Source organism: Oncorhynchus nerka, linkage group LG25 (genome assembly GCF_034236695.1).
Source record: "Oncorhynchus nerka isolate Pitt River linkage group LG25, Oner_Uvic_2.0, whole genome shotgun sequence".
In the NCBI taxonomy this organism is placed as follows: Eukaryota; Metazoa; Chordata; class Actinopteri; order Salmoniformes; family Salmonidae; genus Oncorhynchus; species Oncorhynchus nerka.
This window is the reverse complement of record NC_088420.1, coordinates 1,136,356-1,164,171: the sequence shown is the minus strand read 5'-3', so window position 1 is coordinate 1,164,171 and position 27,816 is coordinate 1,136,356. Positions and strand designations below refer to the sequence as shown.

General features: G+C 50.6%; 1 protein-coding gene across 1 annotated transcript in view; it reads right to left on the bottom strand.

Moving 5' to 3' along the window:
• Positions 1–27,816, bottom strand: part of slc9a7 (solute carrier family 9 member 7) — a 110,714-nt gene that overhangs the window by 11,470 nt on the left and 71,428 nt on the right. Inside the window, exons 8-10 of the mRNA XM_065009977.1 lie at positions 9,145–9,208; positions 4,227–4,306; positions 1,631–1,736 (exon numbers count right to left, since the gene is read on the bottom strand). Coding sequence (XP_064866049.1) covers positions 1,631–1,736; positions 4,227–4,306; positions 9,145–9,208 — 250 coding nt within the window. The remainder of the gene's footprint in view (positions 1–1,630; positions 1,737–4,226; positions 4,307–9,144; positions 9,209–27,816) is intronic.

The following is a 27,816-nucleotide window of genomic DNA, read 5'->3' as shown; positions in this document are numbered from 1 at the left end:
GTCACATGGTCAGCAGATGTTATTGGTCACATACACATGGTTAGCATATGTTATTGGTCACATGGTCAGCAGATGTTATTGGTCACATGGTCAGCAGATGTTAATGGTCACATGGTTAGCAGATGTTATTGGTCACATGGTTAGCAGATGTTATTGGTCACATACACATGGTTAGCAGATGTTATTGGTCACATACACATGGTTAGCAGATGTTATTGGTCACATACACATGGTTAGCAGATGTTATTGGTCACATACACATGGTTAGCAGATGTTATTGGTCACATACACATGGTTAGCAGATGTTATTGGTCACATGGTTGGCAGATGTTAATGGTCACATGGTTAGCAGATGTTATTGGTCACATACACATGGTTAGCAGATGTTAATGGCCACATACACATGGTTAGCAGATGTTATTGGTCACATACACATGGTTAGCAGATGTTATTGGTCACATGGTTAGCAGATGTTATGGGTCACATACACATGGTTAATAGATGTTATTGGTCACATACACATGGTTAGCAGATGTTATTGGTCACATACACATGGTTAGCAGATGTTATTGGTCACATACACATGGTTAGCAGATGTTATTGGTCACATGGTCAGCAGATGTTAATGGTCACATGGTTGGCAGATGTTATTGGTCACATACACATGGTTAGCAGATGTTAATGGCCACATACACATGGTTAGCAGATGTTATTGGTCACATACACATGGTTAGCAGATGTTATTGGTCACATGGTTAGCAGATGTTATTGGTCACATACACATGGTTAGCAGATGTTATTGGTCACATACACATGGTTAGCAGATGTTATTGGTCACATGGTTAGCAGATGTTATTGGTCACATACACATGGTTAGCAGATGTTATTGGTCACATGATTAGCAGATGTTATGGGTCACATACACATGGTTAGCAGATGTTATTGGTCACATACACATGGTTAGCAGATGTTATTGGTCACATACACATGGTTAGCAGATGTTATTGGTCACATACACCTGTTCAGCAGATGTTATTGGTCACATGATTAGCAGATGTTATGGGTCACATACACATGGTTAGCAGATGTTATTGGTCACATACACATGGTTAGCAGATGTTATTGGTCACATACACATGGTTAGCAGATGTTAATGGTCACATATACATGGTTGGTAGATGTTATTGGTCACATACACATGGTTAGCAGATGTTAATGGTCACATACACATGGTTAGCAGATGTTATTGGTCACATGGTTAGCAGATGTTAATGGTCACATACACATGGTTAGCAGATGTTAATGGTCACATACACATGGTTGGCAGATGTTAATGGTCACATACACATGGTTAGCAGATGTTATTGGTCACATACACATGGTTAGCAGATGTTATTGGTCACATACACATGGTTAACAGATGTTAATGGTCACAGTAAAGTATCTTCCCCACCCAGATAACATAAACAAATACTGTTCGTACTCAATATATCTAAGTTGATTTGATAAGGGGCATGTAAACATTATGGGACTAGGTGGGGGACACTGTACATGCATTTGTGATGTATTTTTTTGTTTGCGTGTTGCGTCTGTGAATGCATATGATTGTGATGGTCTGTCCAGTACTCACCTCGTAGGCCTGAGGGCTGGTGAAGCATCGTGCCAGGGGACCACAGCAGGATGGCAGGGTCGTGGTGAGAGGAGGACCACTGTGAGTCAACATGGGCTTCAGGTAGCTGGCATACCCTTTAAGGAAGACAAAGACCTTTCCATACTAATATTACCCAAGGAACTCTAACACAGTGATTTCTGGATTAGCTCGAGATTAATCTGAGAAGGTGTAAAAGTCTAGTGGGATGTCAGAATATCAGTTTTCACGTTGACAAATTGATAGTAGTCAGCATAATGAGGGCTGAGTGTGTTGCTGTGTAGGCAAGGCCTTCTGCTAAACCACTGGGTTCAGGGAGAGGAGGGGGAGCAGAAGAGGAGGGGGAGCAGGGGAGGAGGGGGGAGCAGAAGAGGAGGAAGGAGCGGGAGAGCAGGATGGGTAGAAGGGGAAGAAAGAGAACAAACCCACTCTGTTGTAACAGAAGGAAACACCTTGTCCCAGTGTGGGTATTTAAGAGTATCTCCGCAGTTACGGAAGGGTATCTAGCTAGCCCGTCTCAGCGGTTACGGAAGGGTATCTAGCTAGCCCGTCTCAGCGGTTACGGAAGGGTATCTAGCTAGCCCGTCTCAGCGGTTACGGAAGGGTATCTAGCTAGCCCGTCTCAGTGGGTATTGAAGGGTATAGTGGCTAGCCTGTCTCAGAGGGTATTGAAGGCTACACAGCTAGCCTGTCTCAGTGGGTATTGAAGGGTATAGTGGCTAGCCTGTCTCAGTGGGTATTGAAGGGTATAGTGGCTAGCACAGCCCACGGGTCTCCTATCCATGGACAAAGAGACAACGGGAGTGCGACAGGGAGGATAAAGGAAGTCAAATCAAATTTTACAGCAGGTGTAGTAGTAGACCTTGCAGTGAAATACTTACTTAACTGCATTGTTTGTTACATGCTTTTAAGAAAAATAAGTGTTAAGTAAAAAATAGATAAGTAAAAAAAAATAAAGTGAGAGAGGGGAGGAGAGGGAGTGAGAGAGAGAGAGAGAGGGGAGGAGAGGGAGTGAGAGAGAGAGAGAGAGAGAGAGAGAGAGGGGAGGAGAGGGGGAGAGAGAGAGAGAGAGAGAGAGGGGAGGAGAGGGAGTGAGAGAGAGAGAGAGAGGGGAGGAGAGGGAGTGAGAGAGAGAGAGAGGGGAGGAGAGGGAGTGAGAGAGAGAGAGGGGAGGAGAGGGAGTGAGAGAGAGAGAGGGAGGAGAGGGAGTGAGAGAGAGAGAGAGGGAGGAGAGGGAGTGAGAGAGAGAGAGAGGGGAGGAGAGGGAGTGAGAGAGAGAGAGGGGAGGAGAGGGAGGGAGAGAGAGAGAGAGAGGGGAGGAGAGGGAGAGAGAGAGAGAGAGAGAGAGAGAGAGAGGGGAGGAGAGGGAGTGAGAGAGAGAGAGAGAGGGGAGGAGAGGGGAGGAGAGGGAGTGAGAGAGAGAGAGAGGGGAGGAGAGGGAGGAGAGAGAGGGGAGGAGAGGGAGGAGAGAGAGAGAGAGAGAGGGAGGAGAGGGAGTGAGAGAGAGAGAGAGAGGGGAGGAGAGGGAGTGAGAGAGAGAGAGAGAGGGGAGGAGAGGGGAGAGAGAGAGAGAGAGGGGGAGGAGAGGAAGTGAGAGAGAGAGAGAGAGGGGAGGAGAGGAAGAGAGAGAGAGAGAGAGGGAGGAGAGGAAGTGAGAGAGAGAGAGAGAGGAGGAGAGGAAGTGAGAGAGAGAGAGAGGGGAGGAGAGGAAGTGAGAGAGAGAGAGAGGGGAGGAGAGGAAGTGAGAGAGAGAGAGAGAGGGGGGAGAGGGAGTGAGAGAGAGAGAGAGGGGAGGAGAGGGAGTGAGAGAGAGAGAGAGGGGAGGGGAGGGAGGAGAGAGAGGGGAGGAGAGGTAGTGACAGAGAGAGAGAGGGAGTGACAGAGAGAGACAGAGAGAGAGAGGGAGTGACAGAGAGAGAGGGGAGGGAGAGGGAGGGGAGGGAGGAGAGGGAGGGGAGGGAGTGAGAGAGAGAGGGGAGGGAGTGAGAAGAGGGAGTGAGAAGAGGGAGTGAGAAGAGGGAGTGAGAAGAGGGAGAGAGAGAGGGGAGGAGAGGGGAGAGAGAGAGGGGAGGAGAGGGAGTGAGAGAGAGAGGGGAGGAGAGGGAGTGAGAGAGAGAGAGGGAGGGGAGGAGGGGAGGGAGGGAGAGAGAGAGGGGAGGAGAGGGAGTGAGAGAGAGAGAGGGGAGGAGAGGGAGTGAGAGAGAGAGGGGAGGAGAGGGAGTGAGAGAGAGGGGAGGAGAGGGAGTGAGAGAGAGAGGGGAGGAGAGGGAGGGGAGGGAGGAGGGGGAGTGAGAGAGAGAGGGGAGGAGAGGGAGTGAGAGAGAGAGGGGAGGAGAGGGAGTGAGAGAGAGAGGGGAGGAGAGGGAGTGAGAGATAGAGGGGAGGAGAGGGAGGGAATGAGGATTAAGGGAGTGAGAGAAGAGGAGGGAATGTTAATTTCGGCATTCGTCCCTCAAGTACCTCTCCACAGCCACAGAATTCCCTCCATATCAGCATAGTGGAAAGGTGAGAAAGGTGAGATCAACCAATCAGTGGAGTTCTCTGGGTGTCTTGGTGAAACAACATATTAAAAGGATACTTGTGATCGAAGGTGTACCACAGCCTGAAGAGCCAGGCGCTCTCCTGCTTGGTTTTACTGACGTCTGGCATGGTCCCGTCCTACAGAAAGACATTTACACAACCACCATCCTGTGGATCAACTAGGGCCCTCAAATCCAACTCTGGCACTCAAAGCCAGTTCCACTGCGTTTTTTTCATTCTTCCCCTCTAATCGGGGACGGATTTAGTGGATGCAATTATTTATCAGGAAGAACAAAAAAACAGCAGGCTCTGGACCTCATAGGGTAAGAGATGAAAACCCCTGCACTTGTTGGATTTGAGAGTTGAATATCCCTGCACTTGTTGGATTTGAGAGTTGAATACCCCTGCACTTGTTGGATTTGAGAGTTGAATATCCCTGCACTTGTTGGATTTGAGAGTTGAATATCCCTGCACTTGTTGGATTTGAGAGTTGAATATCCCTGCAGTTTTTGGATTTGAGAGTTGAATATCCCTGCAGTTTTTGGATTTGAGAGTTGAATATCCCTGCACTTGTTGGATGGATCATCAGTGTTCCTGAATCCATGACAATGTTGACAGTATTCACACCCCTCTTTTCGTTGTGGAAAACCACTTAGCAGAGGACAGGACACATTGAACAGGAGAGAATGGGAGGGGTCAGTCTATTGGCAGGCTGGTAAAACAGAGACAGAGACAGAGGTGTTGTCCCAAATGACCAATACACCAGGGGTAGACAACCCTGTTCCTGGACCCTACACACCAGGGGTAGACAACCCTGTTACTGGACCCTACACACCAGGGGTAGACAACCCTGTTCCTGGACCCTACACCAGGGGTAGACAACCCTGTTCCTGGACCCTACACCAGGGGTAGACAACCCTGTTCCTGGACCCTACACCAGGGGTAGACAACCCTGTTCCTGGACCCTATACACCAGGGGTAGACAACCCTGTTCCTGGACCCTACACCAGGGGTAGACAACCCTGTTCCTGGACCCTACACCAGGGGTAGACAACCCTGTTCCTGGACCCTACACACCAGGGGTAGACAACCCTGTTCCTGGACCCTACACACCAGGGGTAGACAACCCTGTTACTGGACCCTACACACCAGGGGTAGACAACCCTGTTCCTGGACCCTACACCAGGGGTAGACAACCCTGTTCCTGGACCCTACACACCAGGGGTAGACAACCCTGTTCCTGGACCCTACACCAGGGGTAGACAACCCTGTTCCTGGACCCTACACCAGGGGTAGACAACCCTGTTCCTGGACCCTACACCAGGGGTAGACAACCCTGTTCCTGGACCCTATACACCAGTGTTAAAGTGCTAGACAGTAGCCAATAGGCTGTACCCTTTCAGTTTCAGTAGCCAATAGGCTGTACCCTGACAGTTTTAGACAGTAGCCAATAGGCTGTATCCTTAGTTTAGACAGTAGCCAATAGGCTGTACCCTGACCGTTTTAGACAGTAACCAATAGGCTGTACCCTGACAGTTTCAGTAGCCAATAGGCTGTACCCTGACAGTTTAGACAGTAGCCAATAGGCTGTACCCTGGCAGTGTTAGACAGTAGCCAATAGGCTGTACCCTGGCAGTGTTAGACAGTAGCCAATAGGCTGTATCCTTACAGTTATAGACAGTAGCCAATAGGCTGTACCCTGACAGTGTTAGACAGTAGCCAATAGGCTGTACCCTGACAGTTATAGACAGTAGCCAATAGGCTGTACCCTGACAGTGTTAGACAGTAGCCAATAGGCTGTACCCTGACAGTGTTAGACAGTAGCCAATAGGCTGTACCCTGACAGTGTTAGACAGTAGCCAATAGGCTGTACCCTGACAGTGTTAGACAGTAGCCAATAGGCTGTACCCTGACAGTTATAGACAGTAGCCAATAGCTGTACCCTGACAGCGTTAGACAGTAGCCAATAGGCTGTACCCTGACAGTGTTAGACAGTGGCCAATAGGCTGTACCCTGACAGCGTTAGACAGTAGCCAATAGGCTGTACCCTGACAGTGTTAGACAGTGGCCAATAGGCTGTACCCTGACAGTGTTAGACAGTAGCCAATAGGCTGTATCCTGACAGTGTTAGACAGTAGCCAATAGGCTGTACCCTGACAGTGTTAGACAGTAGCCAATAGGCTGTACCCTGACAGTGTTAGACAGTAGCCAATAGGCTGTACCCTGACAGTGTTAGACAGTAGCCAATAGGCTGTACCCTGACAGTGTTAGACAGTGGCCAATAGGCTGTACCCTGACAGTGTTAGACAGTAGCCAATAGGCTGTACCCTGACAGTGTTAGACAGTAGCCAATAGGCTGTACCCTGACAGTGTTAGACAGTAGCCAATAGGCTATTTGAGCATAATGTAGGCCTACCAACAAAACGGATGGAGCAAATCCCATAACATTTCCACATGGAAATACATTTTGTGGCAATTCACATGGCCACACAACGTGTTATGTATGGGGCAAATCCAATACAACACATTACAGAGTACCACTCTCCATATGTTCAAGAACAGTGGTGGCTTCTCATGTTATGGGTATGCTTGTAATAGCTCCATTCCTTTTCTTTTTTATCCTGAAAAACTCCCCAGTCGTTAACTAAGCACAGGATAAATCCTAGAGGAAAACCTGGTTCAGTCTGCTTTCCACCAGACACTGGGAGATGAATTCACCTTTCAGCAGGACAATAACCTGGTTCAGCCTGCTTTCCACCAGACACTAGGAGATGAATTCACCTTTCAACAGGACAATAACCTGGTTCAGTCTGCTTTCCACCAGACACTAGGAGATTAATTCACCTTTCAACAGGACAATAACCTGGTTCAGTCTGCTTTCCACCAGACACTAGGAGATTAATTCACCTTTCAACAGGACAATAACCTGGTTCAGTCTGCTTTCCACCAGACACTAGGAGATTAATTCACCTTTCAACAGGACAATAACCTAAAACACACGGCCAAATCTACACTGGAGTTGCTTAACAAGAAGACAGTGAATGTTCCCGAGTTTTGACTTCAATCTGCTTGAAAATCTATGGCAAGAAAATTGTTTTCTAGCAATGATCAACAACCAATCTGATTAACTGTTCAGCAGTCTTGGACCTAGTGCTTCGGTACCGCTTGAGGTAGCAGAGAGAACAGTCTATGACTTGGGTGACTGGAGTCCTTGACAATTTTTGGGCCTTCCTCTGACACTGCCTAGTATATATAGGTCCTGGACGGCAGGAAGCTTGTCCCCAGTGATGTACTGGGCAGTACGCACGACCCTCTGTAGCGCCTGAAGGTCAGATGCCGAGCAGTTGCCATACCAGGCAGTGCTGCAACCGGTCAGGATGCTCTCGATGGTGCAGCTGTAGAACCTTTTGAGGATCTGAGGACCCATGTCAAATCTTTTCAGTTTCCTGAGGGGGAATAGGCTTTGTCGTGCCCTCTTCACGACTGTCTTGGTGTGTTTGGACCATGACAGTTTGTTGGTGATGTGGACACCAAGGAACTTGGCCCCCAATAACATCTGTAGACGTCAATGGGGGCCTGCTTGGCCCCCCTTCTCCTATAGTCCACGATCAGCTCCTTTGTCTTGTAGTGAGTGTTTTGTAGTCGGAGGCGCTCCAGGGCTGTTGAAAGAGCCAAGACACACAGGAAACAACTTCGACTGTTTTCAGTCTTACCCTGATAGGCCATGAACCCTGAACCAACCACAACATCCGGCAACCAGTAGAAGAGGAAGTGACATCAAAGTTGACTGATGAAGAGGAGTCTCTTTCCCCTGATGCCAGAACAGTTTATATCTCTCCAGTGGAGGGCAGGGTAGAAGTCTTAAACTTCCTCTTGAGAGTTGTAATGGTAGAAAGCACAAGGTGGTGCATCACCAGTTCCTCTTAGAGAGATATTTATAACTTGTCAGAAATGTCCAGATCAACCCGCCTACAGATCAGTTAGGTTTTTTAGCACATAGATATCGTTCTATTTTTCTTGTCACTCAAATATCCCATGAATACACATGAGACAGGGCAAACATGTATAGAATTCCAAGAAAATGTGCTTTAAAACAGCAAATGATTCTTTGTATCACAATGACAAGATGTGTAGAATTGCAGGTAATAAACTTTAACAAAATGTTCTCCACCAACAAGAGGGAACAGATGGTGTCATGAACAGGGCTTGAATAACCAGAGGGAACGGGGCCTGAATAACCAGAGGGAACGGGGCCTGAATAACCAGAGGGAACGGGGCCTGAATAACCAGAGGGAACGGGGCCTGAATAACCAGAGGGAACGGGGCCTGAATAACCAGAGGGAACGGGGCCTGAATAACCAGAGGGAACGGGGCCTGAATAACCAGAGGGAACGGGGCCTGAATAACCAGAGGGAACAGGGCCTGAATAACCAGAGGGAACAGGGCCTGAATAACCAGAGGGAACAGGGTCTGAATAACCAGAGGGAACAGGGCTTGAATAACCAGAGGGAACAGGGCCTGAATAACCAGAGGGAACAGGGCCTGAATAACCAGAGGGAACAGGGCCTGAATAACCAGAGGGAACAGGGCCTGAATAACCAGAGGGAACAGGGCCTGAATAACCAGAGGGAACAGGGCCTGAATAACCAGAGGGTACAGGGCTTGAATAACCAGAGGGAACAGGGCTTGAATAACCAGAGGGAACAGGGCTTGAATAACAAGTAGAGGGGACAATGGGACACACAGAGATAAACAGATGGGCTCTGGTCTAAAGTAGTGCAGTATATAGGGAATAGGGTTCTGGTCTAAAGTAGTGCACTATATAGGGAATAGGGCTCTGGTCTAAAGTAGTGCACTATATAGGGAATAGGGTTCTGGTCTAAAGTAGTGCACTATATAGGGAATAGGGCTCTGGTCTAAAGTAGTGCATTATATAGGGAATAGGGTGCCATTGAGGACAGACACAATAGACTCACCCCTTGAAAGAGCAGGAGGTTATCTCCACATTGTTGCAGGTCTTGATCTGGATCCACTCCGACCCTGTAGAGAGGTCAGGACAGGTTAAAGATATCCACTCTGACCCTGTAGAGAGGCCAGGACAGGTTAAAGATATCCACTCCGACCCTGTAGAGAGGTCAGGACAGGTTAAAGATATCCACTCTGACCCTGTAGAGAGGCCAGGACAGGTTAAAGATATCCACTCTGACCATGTAGAGAGGCCAGGACAGGTTAAAGATATCCACTCTGACCCTGTAGAGAGGTCAGGACAGGTTCAAGATATCCACTCTGACCCTGTAGAGAGGCCAGGACAGGTTAAAGATAGTTTGGAACCACCAAGACTCTTCCTAGAGCTGGCCTCCCGGCTAAACTGAGCAATTGGGGGAGAAGGGCCTTGGTCAGGGAGGTGACCAAGAACCCGATGGTCACTCTGACAGAGCTCCAGAGTTCCTCTGTGGACGTGGGAGAACCTTCCAGAAGGACAACCATCTCTGCAGCACTCCACCAATCAGGGCGTTATGGTAGTGGCCAGACAGAAGCCACTCCTCAGTAAAAGGCACATGACAGCCCACTTAGAATTTGTCAAAAGGCACCTAAAGACACTCAGACCATGATAAACTACAGTCCAGTAGAGTCCAGTCCAGTCCAGTCCAGTCGAGTCCAGTAGAACAGTAGAGTCGAGTACAGTACAGTAGTCCAGTAGAGTCCAGTCCAGTAGAGTCCAGTCCAGTACAGTAGTCCAGTCCAGTACAGTAGTCCAGTCCAGTAGAGTCCAGTACAGTAGAGTTGTCCAGTCCAGTATAGTCCAGTACAGTCCAGTACAGTACAGTCCAGTAGTCCAGTCCAATATAGTAGTCCAGTCCAGTAGAGTCCAGTCCAGTAGAGTCCAGTCCAGTAGAGTACAGTAGTCCAGTCCAGTAGAGTCCAGTCCAGTAGAGTCCAGTCCAGTAGAGTCCAGTCCAGTAGAGTTGTCCAGTCCAGTAGAGTCCAGTACAGTAGTCCAGTCCAGTACAGTATAGTAGTCCAGTCCAGTAGATTAGTCCAGTCCAGTACAATAGTCCAGTAGAGTCCAGTACAGTAGAGTACAGTCCAGTACAGTTTAGTCCAGTACACTAGAGTCCAGTACACTAGAGTCCAGTACACTAGAGTCCAGTGCAGTAGGAACCAGTACAGTCCAGTAGAGTAGCGACCAGTAGAGTAGCGTTCAGTACAGTAGGAGTCAGTTCAGTCCAGTAGAGTCCAGTCCAGTAGAGTACAGTAGGAATCAACACAGTCCAGTAGAGTAGCGTCCAGTAAAGTAGGAGTGAGTCCAGTCCAGTAGAGTCCAGTCCAGAGAGTCCAGTCCAGTAGAGTAGGAACCAGTCCAGTCCAGTAGAGTAGCGACCAGTAGAGTAGCGTTCAGTACAGTAGGAGTGAGTCCAGTCCAGTAGAGTCCAGTCCAGTAGAGTTTAGAATAGTCCCGTCCACTACAGTAGAGTACAGTAGAGTACAGTTCAGTACAGTAGAAACCAGTACAGTCCAGTCCAGTAGAGTAGAGCCCAGTAGAGTAGCGTCCAGTACAGTAAGAGTCAGTTCAGTCCAGTAGAGTCCAGTCCAGTAGAGGCTGGTACATTACAGTAGGAATCAGCACAGTACAGTAGGAATCAGCCCAGTACAGTAGGAATCAGCCCAGTAGAGTCCAGTCCAGTAGAGTCCAGTCCAGTAGAGTCCAGTCCAGTAGAGTACAGTCCAGTAGAGTACAGTAGGAATCAATACAGTCCAGTAGAGTAGCGTCCAGTACAGTAGGAGTGAGTCCAGTAGAGTCCAGTCCAGTCCAGTAGTCCAGTCCAGTAGAGTCCAGTCCAGTCCAGTAGTCCAGTCCAGTAGAGTCCAGTCCAGGAGAGTCCAGCCCATATAAACCCAGTCACACTAACATATCTCATATAAACCCTATCACATCTCATATAAACCCAGTCACATCCCATATAAACCCAGTCACACTATCACATCCCATATAAACCCAGTCACATCCCATATAAACCCAGTCACACTATCACATCTCATATAAACCCAGTCACATCTCATATAAACCCAGTCACACTATCACATCTCATATAAACCCAGTCACATCCCATATAAACCCAGTCACATCTCATATAAACCCAGTCACATCTCATATAAACCCAGTCACATCTCATATAAACCCAGTCACACTATCACATCCCATATAAACCCAGTCACACTATAACATCTCATATAAACCCAGTCACATCGCATATAAACCCAGTCACACTATCACATCCCATATAAACCCAGTCACACTATCACATCCCATATAAACCCAGTCACACTATCACATCCCATATAAACCCAGTCACACTATAACATCTCATATAAACCCAGTCACATCGCATATAAACCCAGTCACACTATCACATCGCATATAAACCCAGTCACACTATCACATCTCATATAAACCCAGTCACATCCCATATAAACCCAGTCACACTATCACATCCCATATAAACCCAGTCACATCCCATATAAACCCAGTCACACTATCACATCCCATATAAACCCAGTCACATCCCATATAAACCCAGTCACACTATCACATCCCATATAAACCCAGTCACATCTCATATAAACCCTATCACATCTCATATAAACCCAGTCACATCCCATATAAACCCAGTCACACTATCACATCGCATATAAACCCAGTCACATCCCATATAAACCCAGTCACACTATCACATCCCATATAAACCCAGTCACATCCCATATAAACCCAGTCACACTATCACATCCCATATAAACCCAGTCACACTATCACATCCCATATAAACCCAGTCACATCCCATATAAACCCAGTCACACTATCACATCGCATATAAACCCAGTCACATCCCATATAAACCCAGTCACACTATCACATTCCATATAAACCCAGTCACATTATCACATCCCATATAAACCCAGTCACACTATCACATCTCATATAAACCCAGTCACATCCCATATAAACCCAGTCACACTATCACATCCCATATAAACCCAGTCACACTATCACATCTCATATAAACCCAGTCACACTATCACATCCCATATAAACCCAGTCACATCTCATATAAACCCAGTCACATCTCATATAAACCCAGTCACATCTCATATAAACCCAGTCACATCCCATATAAACCCAGTCACACTGTCACATCCCATATAAACCCAGTCACATTCCATATAAACCCAGTCACATTCCATATAAACCCAGTCACACTATCACATCCCATATAAACCCAGTCACATCCCATATAAACCCAGTCACATCCCATAAACCCAGTCACATTATCACATCCCATAAACCCAGTCACACTGTCACATCCCATATAAACCCAGTCACACTATCACATCCCATATAAACCCAGTCACACTGTCACATCCCATATAAACCCAGTCACACTATCACATCCCATATAAACCCAGTCACACTATCACATCCCATATAAACCCAGTCACATCCCATATAAACCCAGTCACACTATCACATCCCATATAAACCCAGTCACATCCCATATAAACCCAGTCACACTATCACATCCCATATAAACCCAGTCACATCCCATAGAAACCCAGTCACATCCCATATAAATCCAGTCACATCCCATATAAACCCAGTCACATCCCATATAAACCCAGTCACATCCCATATAAACCCAGTCACACTATCACATCCCATATAAACCCAGTCACATCCCATATAAACCCAGTCACACTATCACATCCCATATAAACCCAGTCACATCCCATATAAACCCAGTCACATCCCATATAAACCCAGTCACATCCCATATAAACCCAGTCACATCCCATATAAACCCAGTCACATCCCATATAAACCCAGTCACACTATCACATCTCATATAAACCCAGTCACACTATCACATCCCATATAAACCCAGTCACATCCCATATAAACCCAGTCACATCCCATATAAACCCAGTCACATCCCATATAAACCCAGTCACACTATCACATCCCATATAAACCCAGTCACATCCCATATAAACCCAGTCACACTATCACATCCCATATAAACCCAGTCACACTATCACATCCCATATAAACCCAGTCACATCCCATATAAACCCAGTCACACTATCACATCCCATATAAACCCAGTCACATCCCATATAAACCCAGTCACATCCCATATAAACCCAGTCACATCTCATATAAACCCAGTCACACTATCACATCCCATATAAACCCAGTCACATCCCATATAAACCCAGTCACACTAACACATCCCATATAAACCCAGTCACATCCCATATAAACCCAGTCACATTCCATATAAACCCAGTCACATTCCATATAAACCCAGTCACATTCCATATAAACCCAGTCACACTATCACATCCCATATAAACCCAGTCACACTATCACATCCCATATAAACCCAGTCACATCCCATATAAACCCAGTCACATCCCATATAAACCCAGTCACATCCCATATAAACCCAGTCACATCCCATATAAACCCAGTCACATTCCATATAAACCCAGTCACATTCCATATAAACCCAGTCACATTCCATATAAACCCAGTCACACTATCACATCCCATATAAACCCAGTCACACTATCACATCCCATATAAACCCAGTCACATCCCATATAAACCCAGTCACATCCCATATAAACCCAGTCACATCCCATATAAACCCAGTCACATCCCATATAAACCCAGTCACATCCCATATAAACCCAGTCACATCCCATATAAACCCAGTCACACTATCACATCCCATATAAACCCAGTCACATTCCATATAAACCCAGTCACACTATCACATCCCATATAAACCCAGTCACACTATCACATCCCATATAAACCCAGTCACATCCCATATAAACCCAGTCACACTATCACATCTCATATAAACCCAGTCACATCTCATATAAACCCAGTCACATCCCATATAAACCCAGTCACATCCCATATAAACCCAGTCACATCCCATATAAACCCAGTCACACTATCACATCCCATAGAAACCCAGTCACATCCCATATAAACCCAGTCACATCCCATATAAACCCAGTCACATCCCATATAAACCCAGTCACATCCCATATAAACCCAGTCACATCCCATATAAACCCAGTCACACTATCACATCCCATATAAACCCAGTCACATCCCATATAAACCCAGTCACACTATCACATCCCATATAAACCCAGTCACACTATCACATCCCATATGAACCCAGTCACATCCCATATAAACCCAGTCACATTCCAAATAAACCCAGTCACATTCCATATAAACCCAGTCACATTCCATATAAACCCAGTCACACTATCACATCCCATATGAACCCAGTCACATCCCATATAAACCCAGTCACATCCCATATAAACCCAGTCACACTATCACATCCCATATAAACCCAGTCACATCCAATATAAACCCTGTTACATTATGACATCCCATATAAACCCAGTCACATCCCATATAAACCCAGTCACATTCCATATAAACCCAGTCACATTCCATATAAACCCAGTCACATTCCATATAAACCCAGTCACATTCCATATAAACCCTATCACATCCCATATAAACCCAGTCACACTATCACATCCCATATAAACCCTGTTACATTATCACATCCCATATAAACCCTGTTACATTATGACATCCCATATAAACCCAGTCACATCCCATATAAACCCAGTCACATCCCAGTCACATCCCATATAAACCCAGTCACATCCCATATAAACCCAGTCACATCCCATATAAACCCAGTTACATTAGCATATCCCATATAAACCCAGTCACACTATCACATCCCATATAAACCCAGTCACATCCCATATAAACCCAGTCACATCCCATATAAACCCAGTCACATCCCATATAAACCCAGTCACATCCCATATAAACCCAGTCACATCCCATATAAACCCAGTTACATTAGCATATCCCATATAAACCCAGTCACACTATCACATCCCATATAAACCCAGTCACATCCCATATAAACCCAGTCACATCCCATATAAACCCAGTCACATCCCATATAACTGGCTGACTGACTGGCGTCTATGGATATTATGCTACATATTCGTCGCCAGACCCACTGGCTCCAGGTCATCTACAAGTCCATGCTAGGTAAAGCTCCGCCTTATCTCAGTTCACTGGTCATGATGGCAACACCCATCCGTAGCACGCGCTCCAGCAGGTGTATCTCACTGATCATCCCTAAAGCCAACACCTCATTTGGCCGCCTTTCGTTCCAGTTCTCTGCTGCCTGTGACTGGAACGAATTGCAAAAATCGCTGAAGTTGGAGACTTTTATCTCCCTCACCAACTTCAAACATCTGCTATCTGAGCAGCTAACCGATCGCTGCAGCTGTACATAGTCTATCGGTAAATAGCCCACCCATTTTTACCTACCTCATCCCCATACTGTTTTTATTTATTTACTTTGCACACCAATATCTCTACCTGTACATGACCATCTGATCATTTATCACTCCAGTGTTAATCTGCAAAATTGTAATTATTCGCCTACCTCCTCATGCCTTTTGCACACATTGTATATAGACTCCCCTTTTTTTCTACTGTGTTATTGACTTGTTAATTGTTTACTCCATGTGTAACTCTGTGTTGTCTGTTCACACTGCTATGCTTTATCTTGGCCAGGTCGCAGTTGCAAATGAGAACTTGTTCTCAACTAGCCTACCTGGTTAAATAAAGGTGTTCTCAACTAGCCTACCTGGTTAAATAAAGGTGTTCTCAACTAGCCTACCTGGTTAAATAAAGGTGTTCTCAACTAGCCTACCTGGTTAAATAAAGGTGTTCTCAACTAGCCTACCTGGTTAAATAAAGGTGTTCTCAACTGGCCTACCTGGTTAAATAAAGGTGTTCTCAACTAGCCTACCTGGTTAAATAAAGGTGTTCTCAACTAGCCTACCTGGTTAAATAAAGGTGTTCTCAACTAGCCTACCTGGTTAAATAAAGGTGTTCTCAACTAGCCTACCTGGTTAAATAAAGGTGTTCTCAACTGGCCTACCTGGTTAAATAAAGGTGTTCTCAACTAGCCTACCTGGTTAAATAAAGGTGTTCTCAACTAGCCTACCTAGTTAAATAAAGGTGTTCTCAACTAGCCTACCTGGTTAAATAAAGGTGTTCTCAACTAGCCTACCTGGTTAAATAAAGGTGTTCTCAACTAGCCTACCTGGTTAAATAAAGGTGAAATAAAAAATAAATAAAAAAATAAAGTGGGCAGACTGACTGACTGGTGTTAGTGGATATTATACTCAGTGGGGTAGACTGACTGACTGGTGTTAGTGGATATTATGCTCAGTGGGTAGACTGACTGACTGGTGTTAGTGGATATTATACTCAGTGGGCAGACTGACTGACTGGTGTTAGTGGATATTATACTCAGTGGGGTAGACTGACTGACTGGTGTTAGTGGATATTATACTCAGTGGGCAGACTGACTGACTGACTGGTGTTAGTGGATATTATGCTCAGTGGGCAGACTGACTGACTGGTGTTAGTGGATATTATGCTCAGTGGGCAGACTGACTGACTGGTGTTAGTGGATATTATGCTCAGTGGGCAGACTGACTGACTGGTGTTAGTGGATATTATGCTCAGTGGGCAGACTGACAGACTGACTGGTGTTTATGGATATTATGCTCAGTGGGCAGACTGACAGACTGACTGGTGTTAGTGGATATTATGCTCAGTGGGCAGACTGACTGACTGGTGTCTATGGATATTATGCTCAGTGGGCAGACTGACTGACTGGTGTCTATGGATATTATACTCAGTGGGCAGACTGACTGACTGGTGTTAGTGGATATTATGCTCAGTGGGGTAGACTGACTGACTGGTGTTAGTGGATATTATGCTCAGTGGGCAGACTGACTGACTGGTGTTAGTGGATATTATGCTCAGTGGGGTAGACTGACTGACTGGTGTTAGTGGATATTATGCTCAGTGGGCAGACTGACAGACTGACTGGTGTTAGTGGATATTATGCTCAGTGGGCAGACTGACTGACTGGTGTCTATGGATATTATGCTCAGTGGGCAGACTGACAGACTGACTGGTGTTAGTGGATATTATGCTCAGTGGGCAGACTGACTGACTGGTGTTAGTGGATATTATGCTCAGTGGGCAGACTGACTGACTGGTGTTAGTGGATATTATGCTCAGTGGGCAGACTGACTGACTGGTGTCTATGGATATTATGCTCAGTGGGCAGACTGACTGACTGGTGTCTATGGATATTATACTCAGTGGGCAGACTGACTGACTGGTGTTAGTGGATATTATGCTCAGTGGGGTAGACTGACTGACTGGTGTCTATGGATATTATGCTCAGTGGGCAGACTGACTTGACTGGTGTCTATGGATATTATGCTCAGTGGGCAGACTGACTGACTGGTGTCTATGGATATTATACTCAGTTAGCTGATGTGTAATAGTAATATAGAGAGACAGACAGACTTGAGGGCCTACTGTGATGAAAGGATTATAGACAGAGAGCTATAATCTTTATAATCACTCAGCTTAGTAAAGCATTAATTGGCATCCATCTCAGATACATACGAGTTTGTGTTTTGGGTAGTGCACTACACATGCACTGATCCCATCCTGGCAAGGAGACAGACACAGCAGCTGGAGCTGACCTGAGGAGGACACTGAGAGGATCAGTCTGATCTAGGCTACCCTAGGGGACACGGCACTGCTGCCAGACCCTGAGCTCACCTGCATGATTTATTTTTATTTTTTTATAGTAATATCGTTCAATTTTGTTCGTTTTGTCTAAATCGAAGTGAGTCGTCGTGTATTGTAAAGTGTATTGTGTATTGTAAAGTGTATTGTGTATTGTAAAGTGTATTGTGTATTGTGTATTGTAAAGTGTATTGTGTATTGTAAAGTGTATTGTGTATTGTAAAGTGTATTGTGTATTGTAAAGTGTATTGTGTATTGTAAAGTGTATTGTGTATTGTAAAGTGTATTGTGTATTGTAAAGTGTATTGTGTATTGTAAAGTGTATTGTGTATTGTAAAGTGTATTGTGTATTGTAAAGTGTATTGTGTATTGTAAAGTGTATTGTGTATTGTAAAGTGTATTGTGTATTGTGTATTGTAAAGTGTATTGTGTATTGTAAAGTGTATTGTGTATTGTAAAGTGTATTGTGTATTGTGTATTGTAAAGTGTATTGTGTATTGTAAAGTGTATTGTGTATTGTAAAGTGTATTGTGTATTGTAAAGTGTATTGTTCGTGGCAAGTGTGACGACTTTCATCCTAATCACTGTATTATGCGGGAAAATGTTAGAATCACGACCAGAGGTTGTATTGTATTACAACCTGTAATTAAAATGGATTTTGGGGGGTTTGTATCATTTGATTTTACACAACATGCCTATCACTTTGAATATGCATTTTTTTATTTATTATTATGAAACAAACGAGGAGAAGACAAAAAAACAGAAGAATTTAGCGTGCATAACTATTCATCCCCCCAAAGTCAATACTTTGTAGAGCCAACTTTTGCAGCAATTACAGCTGCAAGTCTCTTGGGGTATGTCTCTATAAGCTTGGCACATCTGGCCACTGGCCACACTCCTCACCCTAACCCTACCAACAGCAGACTCCCTAACCCTACCCCTACCAACAGCAGACTCCCTACCCTTACCAACATCAGACTCCCTACCCCTACCGACAGCAGACTCCCTACCCTACCCTACCGACAGCAGACTCCCTACCCCTACCCGACAGCAGACTCCCTACCCTACCAACAGCAGACACCCTACCCTACCCTAGGCAGCAAACTCCCTACCCTACCCTACAGCAGACTCCCTACCCCTACCCGACCAGCAGACCCCTACCCTACCGACATCAGACCCCTACCCTACCGACAGCAGATCCCTACCCCTACCGACAGCAGACCCCTACCCCTACCGACAGCAGACTCCCTACCGACAGCAAACTCCTGACCCTACCGACAGCAGACTCCTGACCCTACCGACAGCAGACTCCTAACCCTACCCTACCGACAGCAGACCCCCGACCCCTACCGACAGCAGACCCCCTACCCTACCGACAGCAGACCCCTACCCTACCGACAGCAAACTCCTGACCCTACCCCTACCGACAGCAGACTCCCTACCCCTAACCCTACCGGCAGCAGACTCCCTACCCCTACCCTACCGAAAGCAGAATCCCTACCCCTACCGACAGCAGACCCCTACCCCTACCGACAGCAGACCCCCCCTACCCCTACCGACAGCAGACCCCCTGACCCTACCGACAGCAGACTCCCTGACCCTACCGACAGCAGACTCCCTAACCCTACCCTACCGACAGCAGACCCCTGACCCTACCGACAGCAGACTCCCTACCCTACCGACAGCAGACCCTACCCTACCGACAGCAGACTCCTGACCCTACCCTACCGACAGCAGACTCCCTACCCCTAACCCTACCGACAGCAGACCCCTACCCTACCGACAGCAGACCCCTACCCTACCGACAGCAGACCCCCTACCGACAGCAGACCCCCTACCCCCCTACCGACAGCAGACCCCCTACCCTACCGACAGCAGACTCCCTGACCCTACCGACAGCAGACTCCCTGACCCTACCGACAGCAGACTCCCAAACCCTACCCTACCGACAGCAGACACCCTGACCCTACCGGCAGCAGACTACCTACCCCTACCGACAGCAGACTCCCTGACCCTACCGACAGCAGACTCCCCAACCCTGCCCTACCGACAGCAGACTCCCCAACCCTGCCCTACCGACAGCAGACTCCCCAACCCTGCCCTACCGACAGCAGACTCCCCAACCCTGCCCTACCGACAGCAGACTCCCCAACCCTGCCCTACCGACAGCAGACTCCCCAACCCTGCCCCGACAGCAGACTCCCCAACCCTACCGACAGCAGACTCCCCAACCCTACCGACAGCAGACTCCCCAACCCTACCGACAGCAGACTCCCCAACCCTACCGACAGCAGACTCCCCAACCCTACCGACAGCAGACTCCCCAACCCTACCGACAGCAGACTCCCCAACCCTACCGACAGCAGACTCCCCAACCCTACCCCTACCGACAGCAGACTCCCCAACCCTACCCCTACCGACAGCAGACTCCCCAACCCTACCCCTACCGACAGCAGACTCCCCAACCCTACCCCCTACCGACAGCAGACTCCCCAACCCTACCCCTACCGACAGCAGACTCCCCAACCCTACCCCTACCGACAGCAGACTCCCTAACCCTACCCTACCGACAGCAGACTCCCTAACCCTAAACCCTACCGACAGCAGAATCCCTAACCCTACCCTACCGACAGCAGACTCCCTAACCCTACCCTACCGACAGCAGACTCCTAACCCTACACTACCGACAGCAGACTCCCCAACCCTACCCCTACCGACAGCAAACTCCCTGACCCTACCGACAGCAAACTCCTGACCCTACCGACAGCAAACTCCTGACCCTACCGACAGCAAACTCCCTGACCCTACCGACAGCAAACTCCCTGACCCTACCGACAGCAAACTCCTGACCCTACCGACAGCAAACTCCTGACCCTACCGACAGCAAACTCCTGACCCTACCGACAGCAAACTCCCTGACCCTACCGACAGCAAACTCCCTGACCCTACCGACAGCAAACTCCCTGACCCTACCGACAGCAGACTCCCTGACCCTACCGACAGCAGACTCCTGACCCTACCCTACCGACAGCAGACTCCCTACCGACAGCAGACTCCCTACCCCTACCGACAGCAGACTCCCTACCCCTACCCTACCGACAGCAGACTCCCTACCCCTACCCTACCGACAGCAGACTCCCTACCCCTACCCTACCGACAGCAGACTCCCTAACCCTACCCTACCAGACAGCAGACTCCCCAACCCTACCGACAGCAGACTCCCCAACCCTACCGACAGCAGACTCCCTAACCCTACCGACAAGAGACCCTAACCGACCCCACCGACAGCAGACTCCCTAACCCTACCGACAGCAGACTCCCTAACCCTACCCTACCGACAGCAGACTCCCTACCCTACCGACAGCAGACTCCTACCCTAACCCTACCGGCAGCAAATTCCCTACCCCTACCCTAACGAAAGCAGAATCCCTACCCCTACCGACAGCAGACTCCCTACCCTACCGACAGCAGACCCCTACCCTACCGACAGCAGACCCCCTACCCTACCGACAGCAGACCCCCTACCCTACCGACAGCAGACCCCCTACCCTACCGACAGCAGAATCCCTACCCCTACCGACAGCAGACCCCCTACCCTACCGACAGCAAACTCCCTGACCCTACCGACAGCAAACTCCTGACCCTACCGACAGCAGACTCCCTGACCCTACCCTACCGACAGCAGACCCCCAAACCTACCGACAGCAGACCCCCTACCCTACCGACAGCAGAACCCCTACCCTACCGACAGCAAACTCCCTGACCCTACCGACAGCAAACTCCCTGACCCTACCGACAGCAGACACCCTGACCCTACCGGCAGCAAACCACCTACCCCTACCGACAGCAGAATCCCTACCCCTACCGACAGCAGACTCCCTGACCCTACCGACAGCAGACTCCCTGACCCTACCGACAGCAGACTCCCTGACCCTACCGACAGCTGCCCTACCGACAGCAGACTCCCTAACCCTGCCCTACCGACAGCAGACTCCCCAACCCTACCCTACCGACAGCAGACTCCCTAACCCTGCCCTACCGACAGCTGCCCTACCGACAGCAGACTCCCCAACCCTGCCCTACCGACAGCAGACTCCCCAACCCTACCCTACCGACAGCAGACTCCCAACCCTACCCTACCGACAGCAGACTCCCCAACCCTACCCTACCGACAGCAGACTCCCCAACCCCTACCCTACCGACAGCAGACTCCCCCAACCCTACCCTACCGACAGCAGACTCCCTAACCCTGCCCTACCGACAGCTGCCCTACCGACAGCAGACTCCCTAACCCTACCGACAGCAGACTCCCCAACCCTACCGACAGCAGACTCCCTGACCCTACCGACAGCAGACTCCTGACCCTACCGACAGCAGACTCCTGACCCTACCGACAGCAGACTCCCTGACCCTACCGACAGCAGACTCCTGACCCTACCGACAGCAGACTCCCCTGACCCTACCGACAGCAGACTCCTGACCCTACCGACAGCAGACTCCCTGACCCAACCGACAGCAGACTCCCTAACCCTGCCCTACCGACAGCTGCCCTACCGACAGCAGACTCCCTAACCCTGCCCTACCGACAGCAGACTCCCCAACCCTACCCTACCGACAGCAGACTCCCTAACCCTGCCCTACCGACAGCTGCCCTACCGACAGCAGACTCCCCAACCCTACCCTACCGACAGCAGACTCCCTAACCCTGCCCTACCGACAGCTGCCCTACCGACAGCAGACTCCCCAACCCTGCCCTACCGACAGCAGACTCCCCAACCCTACCGACAGCAGACTCCCCAACCCTACCCTACCGACAGCAGACTCCCCAACCCTACCCTACCGACAGCAGACTCCCCAACCCTACCCTACCGACAGCAGACTCCCCAACCCTACCCTACCGACAGCAGACTCCCCAACCCTACCCTACCGACAGCAGACTCCCCACCCTACCCTACCGACAGCAAACTCCCTGACCCTACCGACAGCAGACTCCCTAACCCTACCCTACCGACAGCAGACTCCCTAACCCTACCCTACCGACAGCAGACACCCTGACCCTACCGACAGCAGACACCCTGACCCTACCGGCAGCAAACCACCTACCCCTACCGACAGCAGAATCCCTACCCCTACCGACAGCAGACTCCCCAACCCTACCCCTACCGACAGCAGACTCCCTAACCCTACCCCTACCGACAGCAGACTCCCTAACCCTAAACCCTACCGACAGCAGAATCCCTAACCCTACCCTACCGACAGCAGACTCCCTAACCCTACCCTACCGACAGCAGACTCCCTAACCCTACCCAACCGACAGCAGACTCCCCAACCCTACCCTACCGACAGCAAACTCCCTGACCCTACCGACAGCAAACTCCCTGACCCTACCGACAGCAAACTCCCTGACCCTACCGACAGCAAACTCCCTGACCCTACCGACAGCAAACTCCCTGACCCTACCGACAGCAAACTCCCTGACCCTACCGACAGCAAACTCCCTGACCCTACCGACAGCAAACTCCCTGACCCTACCGACAGCAAACTCCCTGACCCTACCGACAGCAAACTCCCTGACCCTACCGACAGAAAACTCCCTGACCCTACCGACAGAAAACTCCCTGACCCTACCGACAGCAAACTCCCTGACCCTACCGACAGCAGACTCCCTGACCCTACCGACAGCAGACTCCCTGACCCTACCCTACCGACAGCAGACTCCCTACCGACAGCAGACTCCCTACCCCTACCGACAGCAGACTCCCTACCCCTACCCTACCGACAGCAGACTCCCTACCCCTACCCTACCGACAGCAGACTCCCTACCCCTACCCTACCGACAGCAGACTCCCTAACCCTGCCCTACCGACAGCTGCCCTACCGACAGCAGACTCCCCAACCCTACCCTACCGACAGCAGACTCCCCAACCCTACCCTACCGACAGCAGACTCCCCAACCCTACCCTACCGACAGCAGACTCCCCAACCCTACCCTACCGACAGCAGACTCCCCAACCCTACCCTACCGACAGCAGACTCCCCAACCCTACCCTACCGACAGCAGACTCCCCAACCCTACCCTACCGACAGCAAACTCCCTGACCCTACCGACAGCAGACTCCCTAACCCTACCCTACCGACAGCAGACTCCCTAACCCTACCCTACCGACAGCAGACACCCTGACCCTACCGACAGCAGACACCCTGACCCTACCGGCAGCAAACCACCTACCCCTACCGACAGCAGAATCCCTACCCTACCGACAGCAGACTCCCCAACCCTACCCCTACAGACAGCAGACTCCCTAACCCTAAACCCTACCGACAGCAGAATCCCTAACCCTACCCTACCGACAGCAGACTCCCTAACCCTACCCTACCGACAGCAGACTCCCTAACCCTACCCAACCGACAGCAGACTCCCTACCCCTACCCTACCGACAGCAGACTCCCTACCCCTACCCTACCGACAGCAGACTCCCTAACCCTACCCTACCGACAGCAGACTCCCCAACCCTACCGACAGCAGACTCCCCAACCCTACCGACAGCAGACTCCCCAACCCTACCGACAGCAGACTCCCTAACCCTACCCTACCGACAGCAGACTCCCTAACCCTACCGACAGCAGACTCCCTAACCCTACCCTACCGACAGCAGACTCCCTAACCCTACCCTACCCTACCGACAGCAGACTCCCTAACCCTACCCTACCGACAGCAGACTCCCTACCCTACCGACAGCAGACTCCCTACCCCTAACCCTACCGGCAGCAAATTCCCTACCCCTACCCTAACGAAAGCAGAATCCCTACCCCTACCGACAGCAGACTCCCTACCCCCTACCGACAGCAGACCCCTACCCTACCGACAGCAGACCCCTACCCTACCGACAGCAGACCCCTACCCCCTACCGACAGCAGACCCCCTACCCTACCGACAGCAGACCCCTACCCTACCAACAGCAGAATCCCTACCCCTACCGACAGCAGACCCCTACCCTACCGACAGCAGACTCCCTGACCCTACCGACAGCAGACTCCCTGACCCTACCGACAGCAGACTCCCTGACCCTACCCTACCGACAGCAGACCCCAAACCTACCGACAGCAGACCCCCTACCCTACCGACAGCAGAACCCCTACCCTACCGACAGCAAACTCCCTGACCCTACCGACAGCAAACTCCCTGACCCTACCGACAGCAGACACCCTGACCCTACCGGCAGCAAACCACCTACCCCTACCGACAGCAGAATCCCTACCCCTACCGACAGCAGACTCCCTGACCCTACCGACAGCAGACTCCTGACCCTACCGACAGCAGACTCCTGACCCTACCGACAGCTGCCCTACCGACAGCAGACTCCTAACCCTGCCCTACCGACAGCAGACTCCCAACCCTACCCTACCGACAGCAGACTCCCTAAACCCTGCCCTACCGACACAGACTCCCCAACCTGCCCTACCGACAGCAGACTCCCCAACCCTGCCCTACCGACAGCAGACTCCCCAACCCTACCCTACCGACAGCAGACTCCCCAACCCTACCCTACCGACAGCAGACTCCCCAACCCTACCCTACCGACAGCAGACTCCCCAACCCTACCCTACCGACAGCAGACTCCCTAACCCTGCCCTACCGACAGCTGCCCTACCGACAGCAGACTCCCCTAACCCTGCCCTACCGACAGCAGACTCCCCAACCCTACCGACAGCAGACTCCCTAACCCTACCGACAGCAGACTCCCTGACCCTACCGACAGCAGACTCCCTGACCCTACCGACAGCAGACTCCCTGACCCTACCGACAGCAGACTCCCTGACCCTACCGACAGCAGACTCCCTGACCCTACCGACAGCAGACTCCTGACCCTACCGACAGCAGACTCCCTGACCCTACCGACAGCAGACTCCCTGACCCAACCGACAGCAGACTCCTGACCCTACCGACAGCAGACACCCTGACCCTACCGGCAGCAAACCACCTACCCCTACCGACAGCAGAATCCCTACCCCTACCGACAGCAGACTCCCTGACCCTACCGACAGCAGACTCCCTGACCCTACCGACAGCAGACTCCCTGACCCTACCGACAGCTGCCCTACCGACAGCAGACTCCCTAACCCTGCCCTACCGACAGCAGACTCCCCAACCCTACCCTACCGACAGCAGACTCCCTAACCCTGCCCTACCGACAGCTGCCCTACCGACAGCAGACTCCCCAACCCTGCCCTACCGACAGCAGACTCCCCAACCCTACCCTACCGACAGCAGACTCCCCAACCCTACCCTACCGACAGCAGACTCCCCAACCCTACCCTACCGACAGCAGACTCCCCAACCCTACCCTACCGACAGCAGACTCCCCAACCCTACCCTACCGACAGCAGACTCCCTAACCCTGCCCTACCGACAGCTGCCCTACCGACAGCAGACTCCCTAACCCTGCCCTACCGACAGCAGACTCCCCAACCCTACCGACAGCAGACTCCCTAACCCTACCGACAGCAGACTCCCTGACCCTACCGACAGCAGACTCCCTGACCCAACCGACAGCAGACTCCCTGACCCTACCGACAGCAGACACCCTGACCCTACCGGCAGCAAACCACCTACCCCTACCGACAGCAGAATCCCTACCCCTACCGACAGCAGACTCCCTGACCCTACCGACAGCAGACTCCCTGACCCTACCGACAGCAGACTCCCTGACCCTACCGACAGCAGACTCCCTGACCCTACCGACAGCAGACTCCCTGACCCAACCGACAGCAGACTCCTGACCCAACCGACAGCAGACTCCCTAACCCTGCCCTACCGACAGCTGCCCTACCGACAGCAGACTCCCTAACCCTGCCCTACCGACAGCAGACTCCCCAACCCTACCCTACCGACAGCAGACTCCCTAACCCTGCCCTACCGACAGCTGCCCTACCGACAGCAGACTCCCCAACCCTGCCCTACCGACAGCAGACTCCCCAACCCTACCGACAGCAGACTCCCAACCCTACCCTACCGACAGCAGACTCCCCAACCCTACCCTACCGACAGCAGACTCCCCAACCCTACCCTACCGACAGCAGACTCCCCAACCCTACCCTACCGACAGCAGACTCCCCAACCCTACCCTACCGACAGCAAACTCCCTGACCCTACCGACAGCATACTCCCTAACCCTACCCTACCGACAGCAGACTCCCTAACCCTACCCTACCGACAGCAGACACCCTGACCCTACCGACAGCAGACACCCTGACCCTACCGGCAGCAAACCACCTACCCCTACCGACAGCAGAATCCCTACCCCTACCGACAGCAGACTCCCTGACCCTACCGACAGCAGACTCCCTGACCCTACCGACAGCAGACTCCCTGACCCTACCGACAGCAGACTCCCTGACCCTACCGACAGCTGCCCTACCGACAGCAGACTCCCTAACCCTGCCCTACCGACAGCAGACTCCCCAACCCTACCCTACCGACAGCAGACTCCCTAACCCTGCCCTACCGACAGCTGCCCTACCGACAGCAGACTCCCCAACCCTGCCCTACCGACAGCAGACTCCCCAACCCTACCCTACCGACAGCAGACTCCCCAACCCTACCCTACCGACAGCAGACTCCCCAACCCTACCCTACCGACAGCAGACTCCCCAACCCTACCCTACCGACAGCAGACTCCCCAACCCTACCCTACCGACAGCAGACTCCCTAACCCTGCCCTACCGACAGCTGCCCTACCGACAGCAGACTCCCTAACCCTGCCCTACCGACAGCAGACTCCCAACCCTACCGACAGCAGACTCCCTAACCCTACCGACAGCAGACTCCCTGACCCTACCGACAGCAGACTCCCTGACCCAACCGACAGCAGACTCCCTGACCCTACCGACAGCAGAC